This window comes from Callithrix jacchus, chromosome 3 (genome assembly GCF_049354715.1).
Source record: "Callithrix jacchus isolate 240 chromosome 3, calJac240_pri, whole genome shotgun sequence".
Lineage (NCBI taxonomy): Eukaryota > Metazoa > Chordata > Mammalia > Primates > Cebidae > Callithrix > Callithrix jacchus.
In genome coordinates, this window is record NC_133504.1 from 116,014,074 (window position 1) to 116,040,244 (window position 26,171).

Consider the following 26,171-nt stretch of genomic DNA (forward strand, 5'->3'; position numbering starts at 1 on the left):
GCAAGGCTGAGAAGAAATGAAGAGCAACTTCCTTTTGTACATCTTCTTTGCTTTGACAGTTCTCTGTGTGCAAATGGCACTGACTGGTAAAGACAAGAAGGGCAGAGAGAGAAGAAAGCAGTTTACTGATCATCAGTATGTTTGCACAGGCCAGAGGTAGCTCAATTTCAATTCCCAGCAACTCTGAGAAATTGCTGAAATGCATTGCCTTTTAATTCCCTACCACATGTTCTGAAGGGCATTTGTTGTCTACAGGATGTACTGATGTTTTCCATTTTCAATCCTCCTCTTTCAAGTTCCCCTCATTTGTAAATCTAAAAATGAAACATTAGCAATCTGTCAGAGGTTCTGTTCCATTCATTTGTCTAGGGATTTATTATCAAAATACTTTTTATATCAGCAACTTGGGATTTTATGATGATAAATATTCTGTTGTCCCATTTCACAATTATTTCTCAAATAGTGGGCATATGATTACAACACATATGGGAAATAATAGCTAAAAATTCAAGATCACTAAGGCATGAGTTGATTGCCATTGTTTAAAGTTTCTTTGGCTTAAAGATGATACTATATATGCTGAAGGAATTTTGAAATGATATATTTAACTTTCAGTCACTTAAGGGACATAATGACTCTATTATGTGTTATCTGGTTGAAAACGATTGAATGAAAACTGCTTGAACCTATTCAGAGCCATCCATCCCTCTTCAAAGTGATCACTCTGGGAAGGATGGCCAAGTGACAAGCCCTGAGGCTTTTTATTTCATTTTAAATTGTTGTACATTCCAGTGTGAAACCAATGAGAGTATGGGTATATGTGGCAAAACGTAAGACCAGAGTTACCCAATATTTTTCTGAATACTAAAATTGGGGACCTCTTTTAGTTCTTACCTTATGCGATTTCTTAGTTGCATCTCATTTATTTAATAATTTATCCCTTCAATCATTCTACAAATATTTATTGAACACTGGCTATGTGTCATGTATTTATTTATATGTCAAATATTATTTATATGAACACTGGCTATGTGTCATGTACTATGCAAGTACGGAATATATTCTGTGAATATGACAGAGTCCCTGTCTTTGAGCAACTAATATTCTATCAGAGTTACACATAAATAGGCAGTTAAATATATGGTGATAAACACTATGATAGGGATAAGTATGGTGTGAGGTGAGAAGAGATAGAAGATTTTAGTCCTGATATGGGAGACTGGGAGGGATTGTTTCTGCAAGTACTCTCCTGGGCTTGTTCTGTGATAAGATTCTCGTCTGGCTCTTCTCCTACTCCTCCAACTACTTTTTCTCAATTTCCTCGGCTGGTTCTTTTTTCTCTTCGTCTTAATAAATATCAGTGCTTTCTGGGGCTTGCTTCAGTTCCTTATTTCTTAAAATTAAAACACTTTCCTAGGCATTCTCAGTCATATCTGTGGCTTTGACTATCCTTATACACATAACTCTATCTCTAATCAGCTTTACACTATTAAACTATTACAGTGATTTATTCAGTGTTTGATCAAACATCCATTGGCTATATATCATGTACTTGGAGTGACAGAGATGAATAAAGTTGCCTTCATTAGCACTCACTGAGTTTTCAGTCTAGCTAGCAAGAACTGCATAAGATATTACAAAATATATGAGAATGAAGGACTTTAGGAACACGGAGAGGGAAACCACTAACTAACTACTCTTGGGGGAATCAGAGAAATTCAGAGGGAAATGGCCGTTGACCAGTTGATTAGGGGAAGGGATTTTTAGGGAGAGGAAATGCAATAGTATGTGCAAGGAGTTGGCAGTCTCCTTGGCTTGTCCAGAGAACAGTCTATGGGTTTGTGGCTAGTTTATAGGATTCTTACACTGTAAAGATCTAGTGTAAGAATATAGCCTGACAAAATAAGGTGTAGTTAGATTGTCAACAGATACCATCTTTAGATGCAAGTACATTAGGCATCGTGAAGCCAGCAGAGATAGTTAAACTGGCAAAGTGCAGAATCACATTTGATTTAGGTAGACATTGCGGTAGGTATATAGAGGATGGACTGGTAGCATGGAAATCTGGTAGAAAATTAAATAGGAGGTGACTAGGGTCCAAACTAGGGCAGTGGCAAGGGCAATGAGAAAAGAAAGCTTTATGATTTGAGAATCTTCTATGGTAGCATTATTAGGATGTGATGATTTGAGAGAAAGGTAAGGAAAGGAGAAGAGTCAAAAAAGACACTGGTTGAAAGAGTGAATAGATGGTCTCACCAGTAACCAAGATATGAGCAATTGGAGACAGATTTGGAGTAGAGGACTATAATATGTTCAGTTCTGGATAAACTGACTTATAGATGCTTATGGGACATTTGAGTGGAGATATGTAATAGGCAATAAGAAATAATAAATTTGAAGCTTGGGAGGGGGACCAGGGATGGACAAACACATTTAAAATGAATATTATTTAGTGAGTAATGGAAGCCATAAAAGTGGATGGTTATGTTTATATTCAACAAATCTTTAGAAATATCTACTATTTAAATATATTTTAAAAATATCAGTTGTAGGGCTATGGGCCCCACAGGGTCGTGGGATATCCCTTATGCTATGCAGAGGCACAGGATCCTAGAAATAACGAGGCAGGACACAGAAGTATAAGGAGAATGCAGCTGGGCTTGGTGGGGGGGAGGGGGGGAGCATGCCACCTATAAGCAGAGTCAGGTGAGGCCCTGAATATTCAGAAGTGCCTGTATTTATTGGGTATAGGTCAGGAGGCAGGGTAGTGAATGAAGTCATCTTTAAGGATAGTGATAGGGTCATGAGCAATAAAACAAGGGGTCCACCCCCCATTAGGTCACCTAGGCTAGGAGGTGGACAGTGCGCAGCAACGGGTTCACCCTCATTAGGTCATCGAGGCAAGGAGGTGGGCTGTGTGTAGTAAGGGATCCACCCCCATTAGGTCACCGAGGCATGGAGGTGAGCCGTGCACAGTGAAGAGGGTGCAGTGTGCAATCCCGCTATCTATGGACATGCTACTCCTAAGAAGATCTGTAGGAGGATGCTTAAGTCACACAGCAGTGACAGAGCTGTCAGGGTCTACCGCCACCTGCTGGCAGCTTCCAGTGAGTTCTATAGGAGGATGTTTTTGAGCTAGCACAGTAGCAAGAGCTGATAAAGTTCACAGTCACCAAGGTGCAATTATCCGGAGGGGTTTTGAGCCCTCGGATGCTCCAGAGATTGCCGGTCTGAGGGCAGCCTTCCACAAGAACTGGAGCAAGGTCCTACAACTCCTTTATCAAGAGGAGTGACTCTTGTCCCACGCCTGCCATACAGTGGATATCTTTACAATACTGAACGCTGCTGCCTGGGCCGTGGATTCTCATCCTGGTATAACTGTTTTCCCCTTAAACCATACTCTGCACTGTGTCTGCTCCAGACATTCCTCTGACTATAAGCTGCTTATTCCTTAATTCATGCTCTGTACCGTGTCTACTCTAGTCATTCCTCCGATTATGAACTAAGATATAGTTATGTATATATAAAGGGAAATAACTGAGTGGTATGATATTCTTTAGGGACTCATTCTATGAACTAATATATGATTATGTAGAAAGGATTATATAAAGGAAAATAACTGAGTAGTAACACTATAAACTGAGATATTCTTCAAGCCCTAATTCTATAAACTAACATATGATTATATATAAAGGATTATATCAAAGGAAATAACTGAGTAGTAACACTATAAATGGAGATGTTCTTCGGGCACGAATTGTGCCAGGATTCTGCTTAGCTCTCCTTCCTCAGTACCTATATGGGGGTGTTACCCACAATCAACACATTTTAAAAAATCTATAGCCATTGTGTCATTTAGAGTAGAAGAGTATGGTTGGGTATAGTAGCTCACGCTTGTAATCCCAGCACTTTGGGAGGCTGAGGTGGGCAGATTGCTTGAGTCCAGGAATTTCAGACTAGCCTGGCCAACATGGCAAGACCCAATCTCTACAAAAAATACAAACAAATTAGCTGGGTGAAGTGGTGTGCGCCTATAGTCCAGCTACTTGGGAGGCTGTGGTAAAAGGATCACCTGAGCCCAGGGAGGTTAAGGCTACAGTGAGGTGGGATCATGCCACTGCCAATCCTTCCTGAGTGACAGAGTGAGACCCAGTCTCAAAAAGAAAAAAACAAAAAGAATAGGAGAGTATGGTGTATGGCATGGTCACTGATTCCAAAGAGTTCTATTGAGACAAGGAACATAACAAATGCAATATAAAATGAAATGGTTATTATAAAAGTGTGTACAAGTATAGAATTGGCACAAAGAAAAATGAGATCACAGGAAGGACGGGGAAGATAAGGAAGAGAAAAGGGAAGAATACCAAAAGAGAACCTAGTCAGACTTCTCAAAGAATAAGCTTCACAGCTTCCTCATCTCTTGAAGGCACACATGTATCTCATTCGTCTCTATCCTCCCAGCAGTACCCAGCCTAATCCTGGAATATGAATGCTCAGTATTGTTTGCTTAATAAATGGGCCCAGGGTAGTTAGAAGAGAATGAAAAAGACAAAAAGAAGCATGGGATTTCCCCAAGCCCTGGGGAACACGTGAATCATGTCTTGTTAGCCTTTCATTTGGAAAGCTTGTGCAGGTGGAACTCAAAATGAACTCTGAAGAAATGAAGATTCAGCAATTTAGAACCAGAATAAGGACTGCATCTGTCAGAGCTCTAATTATGAAATGTGCTTATGGCAAACAAAACCTTTTTATTTTTATTTCTGGTGTGCAGTAAAATTGTGTAGCCATCGATTTTCTGTCAAACCATCACTTAGAAAGTCTGAGATAATGCCACATCACCATTCATTTACTAATGACAGTGCCGAGCTTTTAAACAGCAACCCATCATACTGGGCCTTGCAACGTCCATTCTTGTTGTTTAAATGATTTCTAATAGCTAGTAATTATGAAAATGTCTTTCTTTCTTGACCTTCTCCCTCCTTTCTTCTCCACCTGCCAAATTTGCACATTAGTATTTCATCAGCTTGGATTACAAATGAACATGGTTTGGTGTTTTTGTTTTTTTTTAAAGATGGATCTATTTAGGTATATGTTAATATGCAGAATTACTATGAAAAAGAAAAAGGAAGAAAACCATTGTGGTAAAAACCTTATGATAAAATATATTCCCCTACTCCACTCCCTCACTCCAACATCAAGGATCTTTCTCAGGGTTTAGCACCTTCAACTTCATTACCTGAGGTTGGTCATCTGTTTCATTCTCATTTTTTTTTTTTTTGAGAATTTTGAAGGAAGAAATCTTATCATCAAGCACACACAGCTAGGTTTGAGACTAATGTACGTTTTAACCTTCCCACCCCCAACCCCACAAATAACTGCGATTATTGTATAATGTTTTTCATTTTTTCTATCTAGTTGACATTTAGTTTTTCAAGTTAAAAAGTATATTTTTCTGATTATATTCTATTTCTTGCTGCAGAAAAGATCATGGCTTTCTGGAGGGTGAGCTGTGGGAGGTCCTTGAGTGTTTTTCACAATAACTCAAACTTGCAAGCATAACCACATGTGCATGGGTATATGTGTATGTGTGTGAATGCACAGGTATGTGTTGAAAATGATCATCCACAGCACTTTTCTTTCCTCTCAGGCACTGCATGGTATTCACTGTTATTCAGGTAGCTTAACCAAGAGCTGAGAATTTACCAGTATATACTAATTCAAAGATCAGGCTGGGCAAGATGGCTTACACTTCTAATCCCAGCACTTTGGGAGGCTGAGGTGGGTGGATCACTTGAGGTCAGGAGTTCAAGACCAGCCTGGTCAACATGGTGAAACCCCGTCTCTACTAAAAATATGAAAATTAGCATGGTGTGGTGGTGTATGCCTGTAACCCCAGCTACTTGAGTGGTTGAGGCATGATAATCACTTGAATCTGGGAGGCAGAAGTTGCAGTGAGCCAAGATCACTCCACTGCACTCCTGCCTGGAAGATAGAGTGAGACCTCGTCTCAAACACACACACGCAAAAACCCCCACAAAGATCATTTGAGGAAGAGAATGATCCTGCTGTCATCTGGTTGCTCTAGAGCTTGAGCTTTAAGTAAGTATGTAGCTGTTTCCTTGCTTCCCAAGCCACCATTGTGTGCTTTAGTGGCACAGATATATCCCTATAAATAGGCATTTGTGAACTCTGTAGGGCAAATATGGTTGGAGATGGAGATGTAGAAGATATCCAGAATTCTGAGAAATTCTTATTATGAGAATCACTATTATTTATATAATACACATCATCTTAAACTCTTACAAAATACTCTAAAGTAGATGATCTTGTTCCTATTTTACAGACAGTAAATTCAGGCTCAGAGATTTCAATGATAAATCCCAGTCCATATAACAAGCAGCAGAGCTGGGCTTGCTCCATTTCCCTTTCATTAGAGGGACTGTTCCCTAGAGGGACTCTGCCCACCCCACACTTTTATGTGAGCATCTTTGAGAAGGATGTCAAATTGCTAAGAGACATTCAGCATCCATGGCTTTTTTCTCAGTTCTTTGAAAGTAGGTGGTGGTGATGTGCTAGGGTGGAGGGAATGGGGAAGTAGGTGATGGAGGATGAGACTCTGGAGAGAGTAGCAGCCAAGATTTGGGTAAGACTGTGGATTTTCCCTGTTCACTTAAAACTTGACTATGAAGAGTCAGGAATTGAGAATAAGGTTAGTGCGACACTTCTGTGTACATCAAAGAAACACAGTCTTAAGGATGAAGGGGAATTGGGATAATTAATTTGGAGAAAAAGCCCTTTTTTCTAAGAACTTATGACCATGGTGGATTATACCAGTAATTTGGAAGAATCTACTCTCCTCAGGGGCATTAACTTTAGTTCCAGGGAGTCTATAACCCCAAGCAGTGTTAGCAAATGAGTTTTTCCTGTGAACCATTTTCTTTATTCCTTGCTGCTTTCTTTGGCTTTACCTTGTGCCAGACCTGAACATCTGGAGCTGTTCCAATTCCTTATGGCGGTGAGTGTGAAGACGTTTCTGCATGCAGGGTAATATTTATGGCTTTATCAGCTGTTGGCACTATAGACATGAGCTCAAGATGGTCGAAGAAGCTTTAGCGGAAGATGAATGTTTATTTAGAATGATGATCTAAGGACCCAAGTTACAGTACAGCCTCTGGGAAGTAGTCCCCTTCTAGTCCGGAACATTGCCTGAGAGAAGGAATGTTTGGTTCAGCAGGACCCAAGGGCCAAATGTGACCAAAGATAGTGACCATTTGCCCTTGTTTACCTCAGAAGGCCCTCTGGCTGCTCACAGTTTTGTGTGCAGTATGCATCTTCTTGTCCTCTTTACTGATTCCATCTGAAGATGTGATTGTCAGGCTTAGGTGTTTGTTTCCACCCCATCACGGATTCCATGACTCAGAGTCAGTTGATCATCATCCTGGCCTTAGTGTTAATATTTATTTCTGGAAGAGTAAGAGCTAAATCTTTCAAGTTTTCAATACTATTACTTTATGCAATGTATTTAAAATTTATGATATTTATCTCATCCTCATAATAAACTTCCAGATGGGCAGAAAAAAAAATATTATGCCCCTTTGAAGACCAAATGTGGTGATTCAATCAAATTTGTGAGAATAGTTGGTGGAGCCAGGACTATAGCGAGGTTTTTCTGCTTCCTAAATCTGTACCCAGGGGTAGACAAACTAAAGCTTGCAGGCCAAATCTGGCCCATTGCCTGTGTGTTTTTTTTTTTTTTTTTTTAGTGGTCTGTCAGCTAAGAGTGGTTTTCTCATTTTTAAATAGTTGTAAAAGAAAACAAAAAAAAGTGTATAATATTTCATTACACATGAAAATTATATGAAATTCAAATATCAGTGTCTGTAAGGCTTTATCAGAACATGACCAAGATTATTCATTCACATATTGTCTATACATCCTTTCAAGCTACAGAGACAGAGTTGAGTAGTTGTGACAGAGACCTTATGGACCTCAAAGTCTAAATTATTTACTACCTGGCCCTTTACAGCAAAGGTTTACCAACCACTGAAATAGATCAATAGAGAACTCAGTACTGTACTCTCTGTATTAGTTTGCTAGGATTGCTGGAAAATGTACTGCAAACTGGGTGGCTTAAAATACCAGAAACTTATCATCTCATAGTTCTGGGGTCTAGATGTCCAAAATCAAGGTGCCAGCAGGGCTGGGCTTTCTCTGAGACCCTGGACATATTCTCCCTTGCCTCCGTCCTGGCTCCTGGTGGTGGCCACAGTCCTTGGCCTCCTTTGTTTGTAGTTGCATCTGTCTAATCTCTGCTTCTGTCCCAACATGGTTGTCTTCACCTCATTTTCCCTCTGTGTGTGTGTGTGTTCAAGTTCCCCCTTTCTGTAAGGATGCCAGTGTTATTGAATTAGGACTCACCCTAATTACTTTAACTGGGTCGTCTGCCAAGATCCTGTTTCCCTATAAGGTCACATTCATAGGTTCCAGGGGTTAGGACATCGGCTTCTGTTTTTTAGGGGACACAAATCAACCATAAGACCTTTTCCACTGCAGTGTGTTGTCCCCTTGTTATCATTTGTCTTTTTCTGCCTTCCTTCCTCTGTTCCTCCTTTTTCCTTCTCACTTTCTCCTTCCTCTTGCCTCCCTTGCCCTATTCACTGTACATTTGACAAATGTTTATGACATCCCTACTGTGTTCTCATTCCTATGCCCAACACTGTGCTGAATGAGGTAGAGGGTAGAAAGATGACTAACAGTTGGTCTCTGGTCCTGGTGAGCTTATAGTGCAGTGCACAAGATAAATCACCTGTGGTGAGTTTTGTAAAAGGGGTTTGTATAAAGTACATTGGAAATTTGAAGGGATCTTAAAGATTTAAGTTCCTAAATATTGAGTATTAATATTTTGAAATCATTGATAATCCTATTATTTAATGTACCACAGCTGTGACTTAAAAAATTATAGATGCTAATATACATTGAATTTTAATTTTTATAGATTTAGGGGGTGTAAGTGCAGTTTTCTTATGTGTATGTATTGCACAGTGGTGATGTCTGAGGTTTTATTGTATACCCATCACCCAAATTGTGTGCATGGTACTAATAGGTAGTATTTCATCCTTTAACCCCATCCCTCCCACATTTTGGAGTCTCCAGTGTCTATTATTTCACTCTGTATGTCTAAATGTACCTATTGTTTAGCTCCCACTTGTAGGTGGGAACATGCAGTTTTTGGCTGTTTTTGAGTCATTTCACTTGGGATAATGGCCTCCAGTTCCAGTACAGTTTCCTTACTATTCTTTTAAAGTCAAAATGCATAGAAATGTTCTACTCTCTTCTTAGCTTCAATTCTTTCAACCCTTCTTCCTTGCAGCATTTACAGTGTCAGACTAGGATACCCTGCATTGAGATAAGAGCCTGAGTAGAGGTCTTGTGCCTGGCTTGTTATATTAATGTTGATGGCTTTAGAGAGACTTGGTCTGCAGCTTTGTGAGATAGAGCCTATTACCATTCAGTGCCTTTTGTTCAATATGTTGCTTTTTACTGTGTCTTCTTTGAGGATCTTTGTTGCTCTGCTCTCTCCTCCTGGCACTAATTGGCCACATTCAAACACTGTTGTGAAGTGCAAGAAATGTGTTTTGACAGCTTCCCGTCTTCTAGCCCCAGAGCTTGGTGTCCTGCTGGTCTCACAGGAACCTCCTTGCCAGGGTCAGGGATACTTATTAGTTAAGAAAATGTGGGCAAGTCACTTAATCTGTTTCTTAGTGTCCTAAAATGAGATTAATAACTACTTTATAAGATTTTTTGGAAGTTCAAGTTTAACAATGTGTGTTTGGCTGGCATGGTGGCTCATGCCTGTAATCTCAACACATTGGGAAGCTGAGGTGGTTAGATCACCTGAGGTCAGGAGTTCGAGACCAGCCTGGACAATATAGTGAAACCCATCTCTACTAAAAATACAAAAATTAGCCAGACATGGTGGCTGGCGGCTGTAATTCCAACTACTCCAGAGGCTGAGGCAAAAGAAGTGCTTGAACCTAGGAGGCAGAGGTTACAGTGAGCCAAGATCACGCCATTGCACTCCAGACTGGGTGACAAGAGCAAGACTCTGTCTCACAAAAAAAAGGGGGGTGTCAAGGGGCTTTAGAAATGGAAATTATTATAAAAATGTCAGGAGGTGTCATTGGGATTGTTACTAATTAAAAGTATGCTCTGGAAATTCCAGAGACATTTTCTTGTTTTGTGAGTCATAAAAAGCATAGTTATCATCAGTGTTAACTTGCTTTAGGTATAGCTTAGACTACTGGCTCTCAAAGTAAGGTTCCAAGACTGGAAGTATCAGCCATACCTAGGAATGTGTTAGAAACACATATTCTTTGGCCTCACCCCATTCCTTCTAAGTTGAAACCTCCAGGGGAGGAGCTTAGCAATCTGATTTAATAAGCTCTCCAGGTGATTCTTATGCCTCTAAAGTTTGAGCTCCATTGGCTTAGATAAAGCTGTGCCCAGTTGGGTATGGGTAGGCTCTGATGTGCTGATGTTTTTCCAAGTGAGCTTCCTTTCCTATAAGGAAGGAGTTCTGTAGGCATAAATGTGTGCCCCTAGGATTGAGCTGTCATAACATGCCTGCCACCGATGTTTGGCATTTTTCAGCATAGGAATAGATTCTAGGATTGTAGGTTCTTGAAGCAACACCTTTGCTAAACATAAATGAATCAGAGATTATGATAGGGTTTTAGAGAGGGGGTTTTAAGGTGCTCCCTAAGTGAGAAAATAACAGTTGGATGAGATGGCTCATAAACTATTCTGTGAAATTCAACAGAGCTGCTCTGAGCTTGGTTCCTGTTCTGGCTACTTCTGAACACCAGGCTTTTGTCTTTTTTTTTTTTTTAAACACCTTTAGTCTTCCTCACATGAACACCCATCTATTAATCAGACTGGGGCCTGCCCCTGCTCTGCCAGGTCTGTGAAAAAGCTGGGTGTTCACTGCACATGCTGTATTTCCCATCATGCCCCTGGATTGCAGCCATGCCATGTCTGTTATGATAGGTGGACAGTAGTTACTAGATGAAGTGAAAACCAGAGTGGTACATTTAATGAAGGTGGAAAGGGGAAGTTGTGGGAAAAACAGTAGGAGGATCATGGTGCTGTCATGTTGATTCATAAGGGCAGGGACGTGGTAGGCATTCAATAGTTGGGTATGGAATGAATGAAGGAGGAATGAATTTGGAGTTTGGGGAGCTAACCAAGCTACTTAACTTCTGAACATCTATCTTATCCCAGATGAACAGACATTATGCCTTGATTGAGTGAACTATTAGATATGTTAAGTTTTAAATGCAGACATAAATAGATTTGATCTTTCCGTAGTTTGAATTTCCTCCCATCAGCTTGTCCTTAATTATCCACAAGTGTTCCAAGCCTTCATTAGCTAAATAGGATGCAGATGATGGTCATTAGTCTGGGATATAAATCCTGTTGGCACATTCAATGGCTTTTCACTTGGTTAATTGAAATTTTCAGTATTGATGGACCACAAGAAAACACTGTAATTTTATCATTTATTTGGTGGTATGTTTTTTCTTTTGGCTGGTGTTTTATAATTATGCATATTTTTTTTTTTTTAAATGTGAGGCTGGGTGATGTGGCTCATGCCTGTAATCCCAGCACTTTGGGAGGCTAAGGTGGGCCGATCACGAGGTCAGGAGATCAACACGATCCTGGCCAACATGGTGAAACCCCGTCTCTACTAAAAACAAAAAAAAAATCAGCTGGGCGTGGTGGCACATGCCTGTAGTCCCAGCTCCTCGGGAGGCTGAGGCGGGAGAGTTGCTTGAACCCAGGAGGCAGAGATTTCAGTGAGCCAAGATTGCCCCATTGCACTACAGCCTGGGCGACAGCGTGAGACTGTCTCAAAAAAAAAAAAAAAAAAGTGAATGCCACACTTTGCCTGCAGGGAATACCACTGTATCCAGTGTATATATATTAATACTAGTCTACTAAAGCATGAAGACCTAATGGAAATTCATATTTTGTCTAGAAATCCTACAGTTGGCTGGCTAAACTAAGAAAGCATCCAAGTAGTGTGCACTTTGGAAACTCACTGATTCAAGTGTAAGAGACTTCCAAATTGTTAGTAAAGTGATAGATCTAGTCTTGACATCTACCAATGAGTAAGAAATCATCCATTGCGTCTGTGAGGTGCAAGTGGCAGGTATCAAGTGGAGATGCTTTATGCAGACATCATTCCTTTAAATAGCTCTTAGCTTTCAACTGTATTTGACCTTTCATCAGACCTGCTGGGCCTCTGTCTGGTGGTATATGGCTGAGAGTGAAAAACACAGCCAAACACATACATACATAAAGGAACAAATAATACTTGAGATACATACCTTGAAATAAAATTTCATAATATTGCTGTCTTAGAGATTCAATTTCTGAATTTCTTAAATTTTATAATTCAATACTTAAGCAATTCTCTTGCACATGGCTGTTCCAGTTTAATCAAGTGTCAGATATTTGTTTTAAAAATGTAAATCTTAGTTATAAGTATTACATAACAGAAATTGACTCAGTCGAGATAGATTTATTTCTGTTTCTTTCTCTAAATAGAATTTAATGGGAATAAACAGCATTATAATAACTCTCAGAGGTAAACTCTCCCCTAGAAAGGAGTATGGGACATATGAATTTGGCTGGTTGCAGTGGCTCACACTGGCAATCAAAAGTGCTCAGCACTTTGGAAGTCTGAGCTGAGAGGATCACTTAGCCCAGGAGTTGTAGACTAGCCTGGGCAACATAGTGAGACTCCATCTCTACAAAAAAATTTTTTTTTTTAATTAGCCAGGCATGGTGCTGCATGCCTCTGGTTTCAGCTACTTGGGAGGCTGAGGTGGGAGGATTGCTTGAGCTTGGGAGATCAAGGGTGCAGTGAGCCATGATTGAGCCGCTGCACTTCATTCTGGATGACAGAATGAGACTCTGTCTCAAAATAAACAAATTAATTAATTCATATTTAGAAAGAATATATGAGATCTCTTTTCAGTGCTCAATCACTTTGCAAAAACATTCCTATCAGTGAGAATTGGGTAAGCAGTACACCTTCTGGAAGTCTCTTTTTGTAGGCTGGACTAAATGAACCACCAATTGCTGATCTCCTATCTGTGGGCTCTCTGGCCAAGGACTTATTAGGGACAGTTTTTTTGTTTGTTTGTTTTTAATCCAAGTTCACTTTTTGTTTTAGGTCAGTTTTCCCTTTCAGCCCACTTGGAATATTTCTACAAACAGATATTAATGTTAATTTAGGGAAGATATGTTGAAGTACCTGCCTTCTAAATTAACCACTAATGTGTCTCAAAGTCAAAGATAAAGGCATTTTATAAATTAGCCTTTTGTGAATCACCGGTTGTGATGGTTAACTTTATGTGTCAACCTAACTGGGCTAAGGGATGCCCTGATAGCTGGTAAAATGTTATTTCTAGCTGTATCTGTGAAGTTGTTTCTGGAAGATATGAACATTTGAATCAGAAGATTGCATGAAGAAGGTGAGTGGGCATCCTTCAATCCATTGAAGGCCCAAATAGAATACAAATGGAGAGGAAGGGGGAATTGGTTTCTGTTTGGGCTGGGACATCTGTCTTCTCCAGCCCTCAGACATTGGAGCTCTTGATTTTGGGCCTTCAGACTTTATGCCAGTGGTTTGTCTCCCTCTGTCTCTGGGTTCTCAGGCCTCCAGGCTGGGGCTGAATTACACCACTGACTTTCCTGTGTCTCTAGCCTGCAGATGGCAGATTGTAGGACTTCTCAGCTGCCCTGATCACACAAAAAAATTCTCATAATAAATCTCCTCTTATATATCTCTATATATATCCTATTGGTTCCGTTTCTCTGGAGAACCCAAATACATCTGTGAAATTCTCTTCACCTCTGTAGATAATCAGGAGACGACCATGTTATTTAGTCAGATATGTTCTTTTATCAGAGGACGGAGGAAGTAGGTAGTATGATCATTGATTTCCAGACAATGTGTCTGATAAAATCAGGCCCATTTTCTTCAAATTAGCTGAGGCTCTCATGACCTAAAAGGAAGTGAATATGGGTTTTCTCATTTCATGGTGAAGAATTCAAGACCCCAGTGCCAGTGATCCACCTTAAGCTCACAAGGAGGTCTGTTAAGAAGGGATAGGAATTAGGTCCTAGACTCCTGAGCAAATTTGCTTTTCTGTCCAAAGGTTCTGTCATAAAAGGCCAGCAAGATTTTAGCTATAATATGGGGTCATGTTCAACTAGCGTAAATCAGCCACAGCCAGGATCTGCCCTTGGTAAAATTGTGTCAAAGTAAAGTAGACTATAGTAGGCTTGGTGATGCTGTGCACAGAGCTCCCTGCTACCAGGAGTCCTGCCAGCTCCTGCCCTCAGTTCTCAGCCCTCCCAGGAAATTGCTCTTGGTTGGAAACAGTCATGTTGCCCAGGAACATGCTGCTTTCCCAGGGCAGCCCTCTGTCTCACTCCAGCTTGGGATGAGTTTACCCAGCTTCTGAGCTCTCCATTTTGTTGGATGAGATCTTTGTTGAGTCTGCACCATGGTCCAACTTGTTTATCTTCTCCATCCCACATCCTTTCGTATCCTTCTATAAACAGTGATCCCAGGAATACTTTCTAATAAACCTTCTGCTTGCTAATTTCCAACTTACAGTCTGCTTTTTAGGGAACCTAACCTGTGACCTGTGTTAGATCGCTTACCATCACTATGAGTGTCCAATATCCTCATGACCTAAATCTTCATTTCTCACCTATCAAAATCTGCTTTTGAAATTATTTAAAAAACAGGCTGGGTGTGGTGGCTCACGCCTGTAATCCCAATACTGGGGAGGCCTAGGCAGGCGGGTCACCTGAGGTCAGGAGTTCAAGACCAGCCTGACCAACATAGTGAAACCCTGTCTGTACTAAAAATACAAACATTAGCCAGACATGGTGGCAGGTGCCTGTAATCCCAGCTATGTGAGAGGCTGAGGCAGAAGAATCACTTGAACCCAGGAGATGGAGGTTGCAGTGAGCCAAGATCATGCCCCTGCACTCCAGCCTGGGCAACAGAGCGAGACTCCATCTAAAATAAAAAATAAAAAAAATCATTTAAAAAACCCTCAAAAAACTCCAAGGTATAAAAATATGCTTTTGGGAGCATTTTTGATTTGATAAACTCATTTACTTTCAGGTGTAATAGACCAATGAACTATAATACGTGAAGTAACCAATTTTCCTTCCCCTCAATATACCTTAACATCCCTCATGAGTTTGTCTATTATGAATCAAAGTCTTATGCTAAAAACAGAGCTCTAATAGGTGAAATTCCAGGTATTAGTATATAAATGGTCAAAAGAGAGGTCTCACCTATCTAAATTCTTTTTGGGAAATTGCTAAACTGTCTGTATATAATACTGTTCACTTCATGCTAGTCACTCCACTAACAGGGTTAGGAGTCAATGCTCTAAAAAAGTCACTGTGCTTTATTGTGTTTGTGCTCCTGTGACAAACCCAGCATCATGCCAACTTTGGTGGAGGTAACTCATTAGGAGTTTCCTCTTTAGTAGAAAAATATTGATGCAATCATCAAGAAAGTCACATCATGGCCAAGTCACCGTGTTTTGAGTCTTTCATTTTCAGTAATTAAAGTGAACATGTTATTGGAAGGTTTAGAAAGCCCACCCAGAGTCACTCACAATAGCTGCAATTAGTAAACTGGAGTGCCAGTTAAAGTCTTTTGAAGCAGAGAATGAAATGAGACTGACCAAGCGTATACGTAAATTCCCCTTAGAAAATGGCTCAAATAAGGAGATGGACTCTCATTGACCTGTACCATCCCTCTTTCACATTCATTCCAAGTATTGAGATTTTGCATATTTTGCCCTTTGGTTAAAGTGTTTTCTCTCTACAAATGTAACATTTAAAATTACTTACACTAATTTTTTTTTAACTGACGCTAATTTCACCCATCTCTGACTCTAAATTTTCCTCCAAACATGTTTCTTACGTTACCTGAGACTGTTCTCAAAGGTTGAATGGTACTGTTTAATTGAAGATCATTTCCCCTGGGGCTATGGCACTGTCTGAATTTTTAGACATGTTCCTTAATTTACTCTCCCCAGGGTGGCAGTGCTGGTGTGTTTAAGCTTACTTAAAAATGCAGTTATGGTCTTTTGAGTTGCCCCCACATGGAGTCTTCAGTAGCTGGAGATTGGGTCCTACCTATGTTCTGAGTCCCATTTCAGACAGAGAACGAAATTTGAATTCGGGGTTGAGAAGATAAATTTTCACCACTGGACTTGTGTTTTCTAGAAAAAATTTTAGTTGCATTAGCCAGGGAATCAGGGTCATTTCTATGACTAGCCCCATATAAACTATAACGGGTTTAGACCAGTTTCCTCAAATGTGGGCAGTTTTACCCCCTAGAGAACATTTAGCAAGGTCTGGAGACATTTTTGTTTGTCACAGCTGAGGTAGGTGGAGATTGTCACTAGCAATCTCAATGGGTCTTTACCTTCCTGGAGAAGAAACCTGGGAATTAGCACTGAGGCCTCTCTCATGACACAGCGCTCATGTGTACAAATGAGTAAAGATGATGAAAAGTCATCTGATGGGAAGGTTATGGATGGGGTGGTTCATGGTGGCATGTGGAGAGCTGCCTGGTTCTTTGGCTTTTCCTCTTCATCCTGGCCTAATCTGTGAACAGTCAGCAAGAATACTACTTCTTACATCCCCATGCAATACAGAAATGAGAGAAACTAAGATATGCCTGGCAGCACAAAGAGCAAGAGGATGTGAAATTTGCAGGGCTATGCCTGTCCTTTCACCACCTGTGTGTCAGGGCTGAAATTAGGTCAACAGGATAGATCATAATAACAAGAATGCGTCATGTGCCTTCATTTTCTTTCAGCGAAGATGACTGCCTCTTGATGGAAACCATTTTCTTCTTTTTAATTTTTTTGACAATTCTGCTATTTGTGCCTGTTTTTTGTGGACTTTTCGTCTTGTCCTTTTTGCCTTTTGCCTTTGCTCTTTTCTTCTGTCACCAGAATTCTTCCCTTCTGTTTTTCCTTTTTAATTCAAACTTTCTCAGTAACATTTATCCCTTCCTCTCAAATGAAATAAAAATGATCAGCAAACCAAACTTGAGGATTACATTTGAACCTAATTTTTTAAATTAAAGATCCTTTTTTGTATCTGTGTTCACATTCTGTCTTTTCTGTCAACTGCATGTTGTTTTGAACCGGAATATGTGCTGACTTAGATTCTTAGCTTTCTCATATGCTGATTGCAAAGCAAACTAACTAACTAACAAAAACCAAAGCAAACCAAACCCTAGGTGAGGTGGTAAATATTTTTAAGATGTTATATGAGCAGAGAGTGGGAGAAAGTTTATATACATTAGATTTTTCCAGCCATATGCTAGCATGTTTATTGCAGCATACTTTGTAATAGCAAACAAAAGAAAACAAACAAAAAACAGCAACATAAAAGAACCAAAACCTGTTGATCAATAAAGGAAAGCATAAAAATATGATATATTATGAAATGTTGTATAGGTATTAACAAGAATGAGTCAATCTGCACGGGCTGAACTGGAAAGATGTTAATGTATTCTTAATTAAGATTGTATGATCATAAGAATGAGACTTCTATGAAGTATGTACACACATATTTGCATGGGAATAGAGAAAGTGTGGAAGGATGAATACAAATGTGTATTATTGGTTACCTCAGGAGGATAAGGGTATAAAAGAGACTAACTCATTAAGAATAAGTATTTGTTTTATAATTAAAGGAAATGTAGAAAAGGTTTATTGAAAAAAATCTCAATACTGTTTGTATGGCTGACCATGGCTATGGATTTATTCATAGGATTGTCCAAAGGGAACACATTTGCATATAAATCCCTATAGCCTTGAATGCTGAAGTGCCTTTTGAGTAGTTCATCAGGCCAAGCAAGTATACATAGAAATGTGCAAGAAGTCAACCACAGGGAGAGTGAGTGCATTAAAGAAGGTAAAAAGGAGATAGCAAGCCCTGGTATTGTTCAGACTCACAAATCTCTTACTTAGGCAGAAGCTCCACTCTCCCACTTGGGCTCATAACAGGTGTCATTTGAAAGACTGGGCACAGCTGACTCTAACATTATGCACATATCTCTTCAAGATAGAAGATCATGTGTGGTTGGAGGTGGGTTCTGGAGCCAGATGGCTTTGCTTCCTGACCTAACTATGTCCAAGGTATATAGCGATTAACCTAATTGCGCTTTCATTACGTTGTTTGTAAAATGAAGATAACTAAGAGTCCTTACCTCACTGAATGCTTGTTGGTCCATAATGAATGTTTCAAGTTGCATGGAGTAGCTTTGGAAATAGTAAAGTGCAGACAGATTTTAAAATTCAGAGAAATCAGCTGGGGGCACAGAAGGTAGTGCCTACCTTGGATTGGAAATGAACAGGGAAGGGTCAATATCATTATATGTTGACAATTCTAAAGTGTTTTCCATCTTCCTGTTTTGTAGACCACCATTTTCAGTGCATTGGCCAGTGAGAAGTCCTTATCTGACTGCAAAAAGGTAAGTCAGCATCCAAGAATTCCAGCATGCTGTCAGAGTAATAAAGGCTTCACAGTTGGTGATACTTGAATGAAAAGCTGTGATATCAGTGGGAATGTTCTGATGGAATATTATGGCTCTCATTTTTTAGAGATGGAAATGTGAATGATTCACTTTAAGGATGTGAGAAACTCCATTATTGTTCGACACCATTTGTTATAGAGGAGCTCTGATTCCGTATATTTCTATCTCACTATTATCTGACATTTTATCCTGCCAGACGAACATCAGGGGAGTTCAGGGAATGCTGTATAAACTGCATTGCAGGCTTTTATATATTTGTTTGCAAGCTTAAATCTAATAAATGTAAACCTAATAACAATGTAAAAATAATTTTGTATTTTGAAACCTGATCATATAGCATAAAAATCTGGTTTGGATTCACCACAGTTAAGCTTGAGAAGCTGTCATGCTTTGCAAAAGGATTAGCTTCACTAGCATTTGATGGAAGACATCCCTGTAATAGATCAGGTTTGAAGACTGCCTGCTATAGCCTCATGTCTAGTTCCTGGCTTTTGCAGGCCAGGGGTCATGTTTATCCACGTCTTTAATCTCAGATTTAGCTAGATATTCTCCTTTTGAGGTGAAGAGAAGTAGTTTCATAGTCCAAACAACTCAAATTCTTTAACACTATCTATTGATACAGAAAACCAGGTGCATATAGAGTTGACCTGTGCATAATATATGATTCCTTGGCATTTATTAGAATTTTACATTATGGCACTGTCTGCTATGCAGTTTCTGTTTCTAATGTTGCTTGATATGGAAGTAGGTAGCAGGGTTACCTTTAAAGGTAGCGTGAGGGCCTATTGCTCTAAGTACCATTCATTTCATTATTTTGATCATTTTAAAATCTGTTTTATTAAATCTCCATCTTAGTTGAATTATGCTACATTTGCCTTGTTCTATGAAATGGGTTGTGTGCTGCCTGAGAATGGAGACCGTGTATTTTTTTTAGAATTATAGATCTTAAAGAATGAAGGAATTCTCTGGGATCTCTAAACTCACCTTTCTACTGGGGTGGGATTGCCGTTGACATTATTTACAGATGGACCCCTACCCCTCAACTGAATATTCTACTGACAGAGAACCCAATGACACATAGTCAATCTCACTATGTGCACTAGTGAGACAATCCAAAGTATCAGAAAGTTCTTAATTCTACTGAACCAATAGCTGCCTCCTTTAGATTTCTTCCTATATATTTAAGTATGAAGCCAGTTAAAATATTTTTCTGAATCTCCTTTTCACCTCATCTCTAGGCTAACAATTTTCCTTTTTTCACTTCAATGGGACATTGATATGATTGATTTCCAAAGAACATGGACTATGAGATCATGTTGTCTGGTTTTGAAACCTGGCTCTGCCACTCACTACTTATGTGATTTTGGGTTGGTTGTATAGCCTATTGTTTCCTTATTTTTATCATCTGCAAAATGGGCATAATAACTGTGCCTGTCTTATATAGTATATAAATTTATATATATATATATAATGATTACAGAATTATCTGACACATAGTAAATGTTACATTGCCAATATTATTATTGCTTCTAGACAAGGTTATCCTTTTTGTTTTGTTTTTTTGCTCACATAATCTTTGTTATTGATGTCAAGAATTGTGTGTTATCTCTGGATGGGGTCTGTCTGGCATAAAGCATCATGGGACCTCTCACTCTACATTCGGCGAGCTCTGTTTACTCACCTGGTGTATGCCAGGTACATTGTAAGGTATGGGCTATGATGCGAAGCAAGCTATAGCTTTTCTTAAGTGAGCACTACTGCAGTGTAAGATGGCATCAGTTTCTACAATATGAGTCATATCTTTCTCTTGACTATGTGAAGTTTGAAGTCCTTGCCTTAAGGCATTTTCACACAAGGTGCTTTCTTTTATATTTTAACAGGACTTTTTTATATTTATGTAAATGATTCCTTGAATATGAACATAGGACATTTAGCTATTCCTATTAGTTTTTAAAATTTTGATCAGGGGGCTGGGCATGGTGGCTTACTTCTGTAATCCCAGTACTTTTGGAGGCCAAGGTGGGCAGATCACCTGATGTTGGGAGTTTGAGACCAGCCTGACCAACATGGAGAAACCCAGTCTCTACTAAAAATGCAAAATTAGTTGGGCATAGTGGTGCATGCCTGTAATCCCAGCTACTCAGAAGGCTGAGATAGGAGAATCATTTGAACCTGGGAGGCAGAGGTTGTGGTGAGCTGGGATAGTGCCTTCGCACTCCAGCCTGGGCAACAAGAGCCAAACTCCGTCTTAAAAAAAGAACATTTTTTTTGATCAATCAGTTTTCTGAATTACCTAGAAATTTTTACCCAAATTATTCACTATTTCTCCCAGTTCGATATCATGCACAAATCAGCATAGCATAGTCAGTTTCTATGACTTCAATTTTATCCATCTATTCAGTTAACAAGTATTCACAGAACATCTGCTATGTGACATGCATCAGACTATCATGATGAACAAGTCTCATATGCATGATCTTTACCTGCATAGAACTTATTGGTATTCATTAATAAAGTTGAGAGTTCATGGGATCCCAGGAGACCCTAATCTAGGGGTCAGGGAAAATCTCCCTGAAGAAATGATGATCAAGCAGTGATCCAAAGAATAAATGAGATTTGGCTGCATGAGCACAAAATGGTGACAGAACAGCAGGTGTGAATATCTACAGGTGAGGGGAAGAACTATACAAAGTTCAGAGTGCCTGAAAAATTACAACTTGAATTGAAAAGATGAGCAATCAAGGCCTGATACAACAATATTAAGAGTCTAAATTATTCTAAGGGTAATGAGACATTTTTTAAGGGCTTGAATTTGGGAAAGTAGGTGTGTGTGACATATGATTTTTAAGATCACTTGGTTACTGAAGGACAGAAGAAGCAGGATTTAGACGTGATGTCTAAGTATAAGGCTGTGCTATAATCTAGGCAAGAGATGGTAGTAGCCAGACCAGAATAATAGCGGAGGGGAATCAACAAACATTTGAATGTTTCTTAAAATCAATAGTATATGATAGTTTGGATATATGGGAGAGGAAGTAGCTAAGGTCAGTTCTTAGATTTCTGTCATGGGCCAGTGTGAGAATATTGGTGCTATTTTCTGAGACAGGAACTACTAGCAGAGGACCATATTTAGGGAAGAAGTTGAGAGTTCACATTGGTATATATCAATTTGTTGGTGTGTGTAAGATCTAGTAAGGATGACTAGCAGACAGCTGGACACTTTGATTTATAATTGAGGAAAGCATTATGGGCTGGACATATGGCCATGAGAGGAATATGCATAGAGAGAATGATTGAAAGAGTGGAAATGGATGAGATTTCTCAGAGAGGGTATGTAAAGTGGAAAGGAGGAGTGTTTTCAAGAGTATTGAGGAAAGTTAACATGTAAGAGCTGGGAGAAAACTATGGATATTGGAGGGAAGAAAGAAGCTGAGAAGCTACAGAGGTTGGAAGACGCCAAGAATGTGATGTCTGAGAAATCAAGTCAATAGTTGTCAATAAAAAAAGAGGTAGTCGTAAGTCTCAAAACTGTTGCTAAGTGATTAAGTAAAATAAAGACTGAAAAGTAGCCACTGGCTTTCTTAATACCATAGGCTTGATGGTTTTACTGAGATGGAAGTGATGGATGCAAGCCAGATTGTAGTAGGATTGGGACTTAGCTGGGATAAACAAATAAAAATGTCTCCCTGCTTTGATAACTTTCACCCACATGAATTCTATCCCTTCTTTCTTCCTTCCTATTTCAGGGAAAGATGGACTCAGTGGGGATAAAGAAATAATAATGGTAAAATAGAGTCTTCTAAAAGCAATTTGTTATAAGAGGAAGGAGAGAATTGAGTATTTGGGTAGGTTTATGGGTCGAGGTAGAGTATTTTACAGTGATGAGGCATTTGAGTGTGTTTAAATGCTCTTAGAAAGAAAACAATAGGAAGGGAAAGGGGGTTAAGGATCCACAAGGAAGGAGGGGAATATTCTTTGACTGAGATCATTGAGAACATTGAAGACTTCAGATTCTAAAGCACAGAATTACCCCTTTGATGGGGGGACATATTTTGCCCTGCAATAGGAAAGAAGGAAAAAGGGCTAGAATTTATGTGTTAAGAGTTATGAAAAAGGCCAGGTGCGGTGGCTCATGCCTGTAATCCCAGCACTTTGGGAGGCCAAGGTGGGCAGATCACCTGAGGTCGGGAGTTCAAGACCAGCCTGACTGACATGGAGAAACCCCGTCTCTACTAAAAATACAAAATTAGCTGGGTGTGGTGGTGCATGCCTGTAATTCCAGCTACTCGGGAGGCTGAGGCTTGAACCTGGGAGGCGGAGGTGGCAGTAAGCCAAGATGGCACCATTGCACCCCAGCCTGGGAAACAAGAGCAAAACTCCATCTCAAAAAAACAAACAAAAAAAAGGAGTTATGGAAACAGGAAGCTAGAATGTGGCCATACCATCAGATAACTTTGGTCACTTATTCTTTTTTTCCAGGGAAGTAGGATATTGTTCAACTTCTTTGAGTCTGTACAACTATATTATCCATTCATGAGGTAGAACATTTACAAAAGAAACATTTAAAGGTGTTTACAGAAATATTATTTGTCTATTTTATGGGCAGAAAAATAAAGAGGGACTTTGGTAAATATATTATTAATGTCAAGTTATACTATTTTCACAGTATTTATTTAGTCTATAGCTACTCTCCCATAATATTTTACATAGATAGCATCATTCACATAATCAACAATCTCTGGGCAATCTAGTTTGTTCAGATGAGATCTATCTTAAGAAAATTGTTATTGAAACTGTGTCCTAGATAATGAAATATCTTTTGAGCCAAGGATCCATGCTGCTGACTAACTAGAGGTCTTTTCCACTTGATATCCCACAGACCATGTCCAATGTACATGATTTTTTTCTACATTCTGAACACACTTCTCTTATATTCACCACCTTGGTTAAGTTGGAATTTATTTTGAATAAAATTGAAATCCCTCAGATGTTTGTTAAGTACAGGTTTGTAAACACAGAAAATCTGAGAGAGGTCTTAGTTAACTTAGAAAGCTAATTTTCCCAAGGTTGAGGAAGTGCACCTGTGAAGTATGGCTTCACCATACTTCAATATCATTCCTGGTCTCTCCCTTTCCCTTGCTTCTCACATCCAGCTAACTATCAAATCCTGTAAATTCCATTTTGAAACACTCCTGGAATCTCCCTGTCATCTCTTCCCTTTCCTCCTTACCCCCCATTTAGAAGGTTCCGACAACTCTCTCCTCACTCTTTCCTTATACCAAGTTTCCTATATCCACTCCATTTTCCAAAACACTATGAAGGTTACTTTCTGGAAAACAAATAAACAACAAACACATCTGTTTATATCAAATCTGTAAACGAAAAATAAAATTCTAAGGCCTTCCAACCATCTAAAGGGACTTCCTCCTCAGCCAGGGCTTTTAAAACTTAACCTGAAAGAGTGGTTCAGGCCACGAAGGGAAGTGGTGTGGGACAGGCCTCATTATACCTCTCTGCATTAATATCAACACAGACTTTAAGTCTGATAAGAAACATTTTACAGCATGTTTCCTCTGAAGCCTGCTAGCCTAAAAGCTTCATCTGGATGATAAAACTTTGGCCTCTGCCACCTCTTATCGCAACCCAAACATTCCTTTCTATTGATCCCAGGTCTTCAGACAAACTCAACCAATTTTCTGTCAACCAGAAAATGTTTAAATATAAATTTAATCATTTTATTATAGATAACTATAACCTGGAAGCCCTCCTACCCCTTAAATTGTCCCAGCCTTTCTGGATCAAACCAATGTGTTTCTTAAATGTACTTGACTGAGGTCTCATGTCTCCCTGACATGTATAAAATCAAGCTGCATCCCAACCACCTTGGGCACATGTCTTTAGGACTTCCTGAGGCTGTGTGTCACAGGTGCACTTCCTCAACCTTGGGAAAATAAGCTTTCTAAGTTAACTAAGCCCTCTCTCAGATTTTCTGTGTTTACAAACCTGTACTTAACAAATATCTGAAGGATTTCAATTTTATTCAAAATAAATTCCAACTCCTCTTGCAAAGTTGTTCCTATTCCTGTTTTCTCCAGTCTCAACTTAACTTGAGAAGTCATTCCCATTCTCTCCACCCTCATCTCCTGGTGCAATCCTGGATGTTGAAGTCTAAAGGCCTTGGGCAGACTGCTCCAGAATGTGAAACTCTTGGATAACTGTGCCTGGTGCATAAACTGTTTATGCTTTCCTCTTCCTCTTGTCTGTCTGGAAAACTTTAATTTTTTCTGGAGAGGTTCCTTACGTTGTCACTTTCTTTGCAAAGACTATTTCTTCAGGAAAGACTAGAGGTTTTACCTACTGGATTCATAATATTTTTCACTTAATATAAAATCTAACAACAATCACATACCTTGTCCAAAGTTTACCAGGTCCCCAGCCCTGTGAGAAGTGCTTTACATGGATGATTTCGTTTGATTTTTATCACAACCCTTTAAGGTAGGCAATTACTATTGCTATTTTACAGATAAAGCAGTTGGGGCTTCCAAACATTAAGGAACTTGCTTGAGGACACTCCAGTGTAAGTGTTGGTGCTACCATGTGAATTCAGAGTCTGACGCCAGAAACATTGCTTTTAGTGTTTTATTATTTCCTTTCTCATTGGATTTTAATGCTTATTTATGAGTCTGGCCTCCCCCTAAACTATCAACTCTTAGAGGAAAGGAACAATGACTGGTTCTGTTAGGTATAGTAAAACAATACCTCACAGGTAGTAAGAACTCAGTTAACATTTATTCAATGAATGGCTTTGCTATACACATGATTATCAATTGGTGGGAGATTATTCTAGTGTCATTTTGTTTGTTATTAGAAATAATTTTTATTCCCTTTTTTATAGGAGTTGAGAAAAGAATATTTATACTCTGGATTTACTCATGAAGAGAATTTCCACACTAACATAAGTGGTTAATGGATAGCTGGGAAGATAGAAGTGTTTTCTTTAGCCTGAGGTAGCAAATCCCCCAAGGCCTACCTCCAAACACCACTTTATAGAGTTATAAGAACCTTGTTGTTATTTTCAGCCAAAGACCAGTTTATTCCTTAATTTGGAAAACCTAGGAACATCTAAGGGACATTAATGAATTCACTCCTTCATTAAGAATCATTTACTGAATGCCTTCTATTGCAAGACAGTTACTGTTAACAGGTTGCAAAGGAAAAAACTAATGTGCTGAAACATGAAATGACTTACTCCAGGGCACATATTAAGCTTCAGTCAGACTCTTAGAGGACAGGCCTAATGCATATTTTCTCATTTATTCCCTGTACAACCTCTGCATCTTACACTATTTAAAGTTCCCATCTAGGAGATGCATGTTGCTTTGATGAGCCACCAGAGAATGCTCATCAAGCCTACTCCATAGTGTCTCATGCCCTGTTCTATTACTGATGTTTATATCTTTGTATCTTGATATTTTTACATCTCTTGGTGCGGGATGTTTGGACCTAGTTA

The 26,171-nt window shown here is 39.3% G+C and overlaps 1 protein-coding gene across 28 annotated transcripts in view; it reads left to right on the plus strand.

Moving 5' to 3' along the window:
* The window catches only part of RASGEF1B (RasGEF domain family member 1B), a 655,029-nt gene that overhangs the window by 216,938 nt on the left and 411,920 nt on the right, over window positions 1-26,171 (plus strand). For 25 of the 28 annotated variants that reach the window (XM_078366979.1, XM_078366986.1, XM_078366987.1 and 22 more), the window contains one exon: window positions 18,545-18,598. The exons of the other annotated variants lie outside the window; for them this stretch is intronic. In XM_078366979.1, the coding sequence (XP_078223105.1) occupies window positions 18,545-18,598 (54 nt within the window). The remainder of the gene's footprint in view (window positions 1-18,544; window positions 18,599-26,171) is intronic. 28 annotated transcript variants of the gene reach the window in all.